This window comes from Lepisosteus oculatus, chromosome 5, assembly GCF_040954835.1.
Source record: "Lepisosteus oculatus isolate fLepOcu1 chromosome 5, fLepOcu1.hap2, whole genome shotgun sequence".
NCBI lineage: Eukaryota > Metazoa > Chordata > Actinopteri > Semionotiformes > Lepisosteidae > Lepisosteus > Lepisosteus oculatus.
The window spans coordinates 49,704,844-49,714,210 of NC_090700.1; the positions used below are offsets into that span (position 1 = coordinate 49,704,844).

The 9,367-nt window shown below is 38.0% G+C and overlaps 1 protein-coding gene across 1 annotated transcript in view; it reads left to right on the forward strand.

Annotated features, from left to right (window-relative positions):
* Positions 1–9,367, forward strand: part of map1aa (microtubule-associated protein 1Aa) — a 71,680-nt gene that overhangs the window by 44,841 nt on the left and 17,472 nt on the right. Inside the window, exons 3-4 of the mRNA XM_069190608.1 lie at positions 8,714–8,796; positions 9,155–9,295. Coding sequence (XP_069046709.1) covers positions 8,714–8,796; positions 9,155–9,295 — 224 coding nt within the window. The remainder of the gene's footprint in view (positions 1–8,713; positions 8,797–9,154; positions 9,296–9,367) is intronic.

Below are 9,367 nucleotides of genomic sequence, written 5' to 3' on the forward strand. Positions count from 1 at the left end.
ACAAGTAGATTAATGGATAGGTTATGACAGGATGACATTCAAAACCCCTGCTGAGACGTTAAATCAAGGTCCTGACTCTCAGTGGTCATTAAAGATCCCCGGACATTTCTCAGTAAGAGTAAGGAGTTATCCCAGTGTCCAGGCCAGATTCCCCCCCTCTGCCTTTACCGTGGCCTCCAAATTGCCCCCATGTATGTTTGGCTTGCACCTGCCCTGAAATAGACTGGCGCCCCATCCAGGGTGTACCCTGTCTTGAGCCGGGTAGGCTCTGGCTTCTTGCGATACCTTATGGTAAAAAAGCGGTTTGGGAAATGATATGACATAACGTGACTGACATTGATATTTTTTTCATTGCAACATTATTCTTAGTAGTGTGAAATGTATTTGTGCTAACTACTTGTAGCTAGCTATGCAGAGTCCTAATTTTCAAAACATCAGTAATAAATGATCATCAAGAAATCTTACTTTCTATACAGATGGGCAGTAATGCCTTGTTTTTGTCAGAGTCCGGTTTTAGTAGATGAAGGATGAAGTGGTCAGATCTACATTTGAATTTGCTACACTTAAAGCATGGGAAAGTCTATGTAAAACAAAGTGTAGTGAGTTATCAGTACCACTGATGCCTTTTGAATAACAGTTCAATTTCTAACCCCATTTCGCTTTGTCATATTATTTTTAAATGGCTCAGGTCATGCATGTACAGTACATTGATTTTGTTTGAAATATGGACACATACTCAAAGGTAAGGTCTATATCTCACTAACAAATCAACGGATTGCTATCCTCTGAGGTTAGACAGTCTAAACAACAGTTCAGCCTGTCTTAAAAGCAGTGGAGATTTAATATTGTATTAACTCATTCATATTTCATTTGAAATTGAAACACATAATTATGCTTGTTATAGCCCTTGTTGTTGATTAGCAAAACCGTATAATTCCACTACAGCTTGTCTTTTGTAACTGTTCATTTTTCCACAGTCACATATTTCTTTATGAATTTTCTTTCGTTTTCAAGTCTTTTCAAAAACACAGTTTAGTCTCTAAAACCCCCGGTGATCGGAAAGGGTGAATATACCCAAATTTGCTGTTTAGAAAAGGTGTCTTTTTTTTCCTCTTTGAGTCTATTTGACATGTATATCCTCAAAATTGTTTTCAAGTTTCCTTTGAAAAAAACTGGCATTCACAGACATAAGAAGCAGTCAAAACCTTAATCACCATAATCATCATGATCATAAGCCATAGATTATCACCAAATTAAAATATGTGGGGTTTTTTTCACAAAAGAAATGCTTCATAAATCATAAGGTAACACTGTCTATTACACAATGAAAAATAACTTAAGTGATGACAATGTGAATGTCATGTTCAGTGACATTATCAAGAAGAATTGACAGCACTTGGTATTTTGACAGACATGACCAGCAGGGAGCTATAGACATGGGCAGTGGTAGTGGTAGGGCTGGGCAAGACCCCTCCCTAGGTGTTGGGCAGAGCTTGAGTAGCCCTGGTGAGATTAACACTGATGCTTTAATAGGATTAACGACGGAAGCTCCCAGTGTTGGCCAAATCACACGACTTGGATTACAGGAGGAAATTAGGACAAGTTTCCTGAAAAAGGTGCTGTGAGGAAGACGAAGAGAGAAAGGAGAAAAAGAAAGATTATATGGCACGTGTCATTGAGTGTAATGTGATTCAGATAACATTCAGATGGTTGTTTTGAGAAATGAAGCGGTCTTTCTTCAAATGCTGAGCTTCAAGAGGCTTAGTTTTCAACGGATAAGTGTTGTGAGCAATGGAGCAGCAAACAAAACATTTTTGTGTTTCTCCTATGAAATAATGTTTTTTTTTTCAGTGAATGCCTGAATATTAATTTGGCTTTTTGGATAATGTGGAATGATTTCAGACATCTTCCAAAGCATCAGTGATTGCCATCACAGTGGCTAAGGATCTTGATCAGAGTGGCTCCTCCAGGGGCTGTCCAGGGTCCTGAAATCAAGTGAGGCCTCTCCCACCTAGCAATTACTAGATATTTATATCCAATATAGCAATGTGATAATGCTATACAAGTCTTTTATTATAAATCTAATCTGCAATGCTCAGTAGCTGCAATAGTTATTTTGGAGAAGAATAAAACACTACATTTTAGTGAACAATTTGCTTGCTAAGATAGGCTGGCTGGATGGATTTCTTTCATAATATTGGATATTTTCCTTATGTAAGGCTGTATCATTTGTTTTCCTTCTCACAGAGTAATACCAAGGCAAAATACCTGATTGTACACAATAAAGAGAATTGGCCTTTTTCTCTTTCTTTTGAGTTCATGGAAAGCAATGTTAAAGGGTGTGATAACATGAATATTAGAAAGTCTTTTTGAAAGACTTGGGATTTAAATAAGTAGATAAAAAGAATCTTTACTGAAATGAGTCATAGCAAAAGCGTCTTGAAATATTTTGAGATTTCGCCAGCCAAAGCCTTGCTATTGCACAACCCCTAGACTCTTAAAAATAGTTTTAAACCATTTATGTTCATAAAAAATTACTTGTTGTTTTCCTTGACGTTTCATGCTTGTTAAAGCTTGAGAAATGAATAAAAAATTAGAAGTTGGCTGTACATACCGCACTTCAAAGACCCGATTAAACCAACCAGTAAACCCGAGGAACAGACTTAGGCTGACATATGTGGCAGCACTTGAAAAACTAAGCAGATGGTTACATTCACACTTTTTAAACAAACTCTGTTTTAGCACTTGGTACAAATGGATATCTCATTATGGTTTGTCATATGCATATGCATTAAAGTAATATTGTAAGAGAATAAATATTTTTATGTTTGTTTTTAATCATATTCTCACATTCAGTTGGCTGCACTCAAAGAATTATTTTAAAAATACACCTGAAAGATTAATTTGAATATCTCCATAAAAGTGGCTGTGTGTGCTTATCTATTTATGGAAAGGTGTTAAGACAAAGCATTACTGCTGAGTCTGGAAGACGCTGAGAGATGGAGCTGTCCCATTCTCCCCTGGGAACTGGTATGGGGGGCACTGGGATGAGGAGGGAACAGCCTTTCTGATGCTCCCTCAGGCTCTGTGGTCAGGGGGTGGGTGGGGGAAGCTATGAGCAAGAAGGCGTCACAGTTTCTGTATTTAGGCCGCATTTCCCTCAGGCCCTAAGAGGCTTATTGCATTGGCCAGCAGTGTGCACCCTGGTCTCTACAAAGGCAGGCCTGCACAGAAGTATTCCGGGCTTAGAGGGTACTGTGCAGCATGGCGGAAAGTTTGAGAGGGCCGAGAGAGCATAATCTGTTGTGTAAGTATAGTGGCTCAGTGGGGTTAGGGGCTGGAGAACTGGCAGGTGCCTTTGTGGGCGCGGTCAGTGACAGGCAGTTGTGCTCGTTTGTCACGTAGGCCTGGGTCAAGACAGGGTTTGTGTGTGTTGGGAGAGGTTATTTCATTGAGACTGTTGTTATTTAATTGACTCTTTCGTTGGAAGGTGGCATGGGATAGTGACAAGTCATTTGTCCAGTTTTAATTTTCCTGTTGTTTCTTGAACATGAACACAGTTGCTTTGAGGGATATGCATCTACTCTAACAGTATTTTTTTACTTTTATTGATTTTGCTGTTGGAAAAATGGAAGCCATTGTGGGTTGAAGAGGTTCATATGTCATATGGAACTGAGTCCACTTTATTTGTGCTTGTATCCTTCTATTCATACTGTATGTATGCATTTGTGTCTTTAGTTATTTGGACAGATACTTATTCAACATGAGATGCTGTGGTTAAGGCTTGAGTTTCTCTGGTGTCCGTTATTTGTCAATGGGTGTGCTTTATGACAGCTACCTGTAATACCTACAAATATTTTATCCTGAATTTTTTACAATTAATAGTTATGGTCTTTCAACTGATATTATCAGTAAGAGACAGCTATTTGGGAATCCCTAATGATTTCAGTGATTTACCAGCAATGCTTTCTTATTATCTAAGATGAATTTGGTTCATAAGACTGTGGTAAGTTGTCAGTGATGGAAAAATTCAATAATTTTTTTCAAATGCCTTTGAAGGTGACTCTTCTATGTCAAATTGCTGCTATGTCATGCAGTTTCTCTGCGAACTAGATGCTCAATGTCAGCAGGACTCGTACTGGGGATATCAGCTAGGGCTGCTTCTTGTCAACAACACCCATGGAAAAGCAGGTTGCTGAGAGAATGTAGTTGTGTGGAGATCAAAAGGACGAAGTTGATTTATTTAGATTTCTCCCTTCAGCACTGTTAGTCTGGTGTTTTCTGTGATGGATGTGACACTCCAAGAAACATTCATAATTACTGAATTAATTAATTAATTTTTAACTAAGAGAAACTTTGAATATGCAGATAGCAAGAATTGGGAGTCTTAAAAGACAGAACAGTGTCTCATTAAACCAAAACTATAGAAGAAGGAGTTCTACTGGAATATTTACACATTTTGGACTTGTTTCAATGCTAATGTAAGTGATCCAGGCCAGCAGCATTTTTATGTGCATCTAATAGTAGCCAAACTCATTGAAGGTTACTCTCTCCCCCTTTTCTTTTGTTTCTTTTTTCAACAATAACAACAAAAGCTAAAGCACAACATGGCTTAAGGTTGCTCTTTGTAGAACATTTCCACATTCTAATCTTCTAACTAATAAATCTTACCCCCTTCCTAGTTTTAAGAAACCTTTTTGGCAAGTAAGAAATAGAATCTAGAAATTTCCAAAAAGGTATATCAATGTTTTTTTTTGTGTGGGAATTCTAGTGCTTTCTGCTTCTTTAGTTATAACTTGCTAATGTATTGTATCAATTTGTCATGAGCAGCATTTATTATTAACATATTCACCTACTCTTAATATACACCTACAGTTTTCATTATTTTGTTCCTAACCCCTAGGCTCTGAATTCAAGTAGAAGCTGCCCAATCCCACACTTGTGAGAGTATCTAAGATACATGTGCAGTCTTTAACAATGCTGGCTACCACTGCAGAGTTTAGTGTTAGGCTGTGTAAATAGGAACTCCCAGTACAGCAACACAATGAAAATCTCAGAATAAAGGACATTTGAAAGAGTTCTGTTCAGTCTGAACTTGACAAGTGAAGTCTTCAATGCTGAGCTTGTGTCGTCTATAAATAATAACTCCTGATGTTTGCATGAATTCGATCACAGAGCTTCAGTAATTAAACAGCGTGGCAACGCTTCCTGCGTTGTGAGTCTGAACCTCCTCTTCGTCCCCCTTTCGCACTAAAATGATTAAATCCTTTCTAATTCTCTATTCAACATTCCAGTGACATCCATCACTGCCCTGTTTGCCCCTATTAAATGTTTATGAGCAAAAAACAAGATGGCACACAATAGTACAACATTTTTTTATTTACATTTAATTTAGCTTCTGTATTTTTAGCTCTTTCACTTTACTTTTTTACTGTACCTAATTGTATTTCAATTGATTTTCTCACTGAATCCCTCTCCTGTCATCAGCAGAGATAAAGATCACTCTCTTGAGTTGTTAAAACTTCTGACATATCCTTTACCTTACGATCCAGTGCAGCCAACTTCATAAGAAGTCGCTGGCCTGCTTTTAAAGCACTAATCTGAACTCTAGCAGAAAACCTCTGTCTGAGTGTTGTCCTATCTTACTTGTACTCTTTTTTCTCTCTACGTAGTCCCATCCCCCACCATCTCAATAGGCTGCAGAGAAAATTGCCCATTCCCCATAGAATATGCTGTTCTGATTCTTGCAGTTAAACATAGCCGATAAGCATTTCATGCTAAATATAGTTTGTCTGATTAAGGACTGGAGCACTGCTGCTGTGTCAGTTCCCGATCTGTGCAGCACTGTGCATTATCCAGGCAGCAGGATTTGTTTTCTTGCACGAAAATGCTGCAATGCGTCTCGGAATGCCAGGACTGGGTCAGTGTGACGGGGCTGCCGGCAACAGCCAGCCAACCATCTCCATAGCAACAGCCAATAGCATGATGGCGTTTGCTGACTGAGGAGATGCGACGTTGTTGTGGCAGTAGTGCATGGAAGTGTGATTAGCTAATTAGGTTTTCTAAAAGTGCCAAAAAGATAGCATTTTAAAAAATTCAGACTGAGACACGTAAGGCCGTATTGAATCATAATTAGGGTGACACTTGTTGGTTATTTAGTTTTAACTGAGTTCTGTAAAAAAAAAGAGTGACCTTAAGAACTAGTTATGCTCTGATTGAAGGTTTGGTCTCTAGAGTTTTAATTTGCCTGTATTTATTTTTTTCCCAAATTTACTAGCAGGGATTGGCATAATATCATATGTCAGCATAAAACCTTTTTCTATTGTAGTTAGTAGTGTGGCACGTGTACATTTAGAACATATAATACTGTTATATGCTTATTTGAGCAAAACAAGAGGCAAGCAAACTCACCTTCAGCAAGCCTTTTAGCTTAAAAAGACGAATTTATGTTTTTATAAAAGGCATTTTTTTATTTGTAGAGTAATTGGAGAGAAATGATTAAATATTACTTAAAATACAGTTCTAATTAAGATTCTATAAACTTTGAAGGAAGTCACCTGTGTTTTCAATAAACAAAAAACTCATCAGCCACAATTAGAAAATCATCTTCTGTACTTGTACTCTGTACTCATTTTATCATATCACTATGCAGTAAAAAATAAGTTAAGACAAAGTTTTTTTTTAAACTGTGATTTCCATTCCAAGGATCTTCTGGGAAAACATGCATATGCTATGCAGTGCAGCTCTTGAATTTGCTCATCGTTGTTCCTCTGCATCACAGCCCACCAGTAGTTTCACAGCACTGTGATACCCGACCTGTCAGTCTGCGTTCTTCGTGAGAAATGGCATCTGCTAAGCCTCTGTTAGCCAATCAGACATGCCCTGGAGGATTTGTCTTCCTGGGAGAATGTTGTTGCACAGAACTCTACGGTGGCAGGTACGCTAGGACAGGCTTCATGATTCAAAACGGGCAAAAATATAGGATTTTACTTTTCAGACTGTTGTACTTTTAAAATGAAATATTCAGTTGGTCACTTAATTTGCGGTTTGGGTGCCAGACAAGAGTCAAAATTAGAGTGATTTCTCTATGCTATGTCAGATTTAGTGTAGGGTGAAAATCCTGTCTCACTATTCAATCTTTTACTTAGGTCTTCTTGCTGTAAATATGATTTTTAAAGACACTATAGGAGCTGTTACACTGTTATATATCCTATATGAGAACAAGAGACTTGGTACTTTTACTCAAAATACATTTTAACATTTTAAATTATTGTTCACAGGAACAGCCTTTAAGGCCTTTAACCCTCCTGTCTGGCAAGAGTCTGCAGTCTTCGCTGTTGGTAATGATTCAGGTTTCAAAATGATAACCCCCTGTGAGACAATAGGGTTTCCCTCCAGATGTTTCTTATGGCAATGTTATTTTACCCTGGCCTATTATTAGATTCTGTACTGGTATTTAAACAAAAGGAATTAAAAGATTATCTACACACTGGTGGCATGACAGAAATGCTGACATGTATCACAGCTAATCCAGGTGGGTGTTACAGAAGAGAAAAATTGACGCACTCTGCTGCAGACATTGCAGTAGGGCCCTGCTCTAACCTAGCCTTCTTCCTGCTGCAGAATGTTTAGTTGTTAGAAAAAAACTCAGCCAATTTAATTTCACTCAAAAGAAGGTTTTCTCTGGTGAAGTGAAACAAACGCAGCAGATTTGATTCTGCTCTAGGGAGTGATGATATAGTCAATCTCCACAGTCTGTAATAACCGCAGAGAGAGGCTTTCAGACACGGCGAATGGCATTACTGTCCTCTTCTGCACTTTAATGCATTTGTTTTCCGTTTTTGTAGAGACTTTTTAGTGGCCATGACAGGAATCGACTGATAAAACTGTTTGAGCGGTCCTCCATTTATCTGCAAAGCAGCTGCGTCATGACAAAGCGCCATAAGATCATTCTGAGACTTTCCTATTAATGTTCCTCCAAAGTGCCCTGATGACTCTTTTGGTGGAAAGCCAGTCCATTAGCACTACCATTTAAAAGGCTGTTTCATGTTGTGTTCAATGAAAAAAAAAATGCTTATTCTTGTAGAGATTTTTTTTTCTTTTAATCTATCAACTGAGGAATCAGAGCTGCATGTTTGCCTTCTTTCACAACATGGCCTTCAGAATCTGTATTTTAGATCAATTTTCTTGTTTGGTGTTTTGTTTAAATACTAACAGGAAATGTACACTTGTGTACTCTGATTTGATGCACACTTGTGAGCCATTGATTTAGGAATGTGGTGATCATTTGGAACGTCAGGTTTGAGCAAGCCTCAAATGACAGTTTGCCACTACAAGTAAGAACCCTATTTCGTGGTTTTGCAGTACGAAGAGAAGCTTTGTGAACCATATACTCTAAACATTTAAAATATAAACTGTTTATTATAAAACATAGTTTTTTAACATTGTTGACCTCTAATGAAGATGAGATGGCAGTAGATTTCAGGTCTGTCAAAACCCCCTGAGGGCAATTGACTGGTGTTCTGCACAGAGTATCATAAAATTAAACGTCTTCCAATTTCAGAACCAATATTGTGTTTATTAAACTTTAAAGATGGGGTGGTTCAAAATGTGCAATACATTTTTATAGGTATCATTAAGCCAAGGCAGCTTTTTTTGTCTATGAAATGTCAGTACCTTTCCTTATGTCTCTTTTTAACTCTGTCTTCCACAGGACAAAGAACTCTGCATCACAAAAGCGATGTCCTCGAGACGGTTGTCTTAGTTAATCCATCAGAGGATACCATTGCCTCTGAGGTAGGTTCCCTGTTGGCAGGTGACTTTGGCCTTCTGAGCCTTGCTGTCAAAATTAACAATACAAAAAGTGCCAACACAAGAAGAGCTTTGTTCAAGGTGTTAACTTTGAACCAGTTTAAGTAATAATTATTCTGTGAAAAGTTCCCACGTCTGCATATGTATATTAATGTATGCTGTAGACTACTCTCTAAAATTGTCTTTGATTTATGCTGTCATGATATCTGGTCCAGTAACTTAATGCATGTAGGTGGATATCTAAGTTATTGCAAATAATATACAAATTATGTGATGCAATCTGATGGTCATCATGCTGGTCTGTATTTAACACATTCCTGTCAACCTCTCTACACCTGTCTAGATCCACTCTCTGATCACTGACTCAGCTGCACACAAGCTCCTAGTCCTGAGTGGCCAGAGCTCTGATCAGGGAGGTGACCTTATCTTACAAAGTGGGGTATTCTCCTTTAAAAACTTCTCAGACATCTTTGCTGATCCTGAGGTAAGTAACAATTTTTTTACAATCGTTTGTCACATGGACAATTTCAATGTAATATACCATGTTAAATGAAAG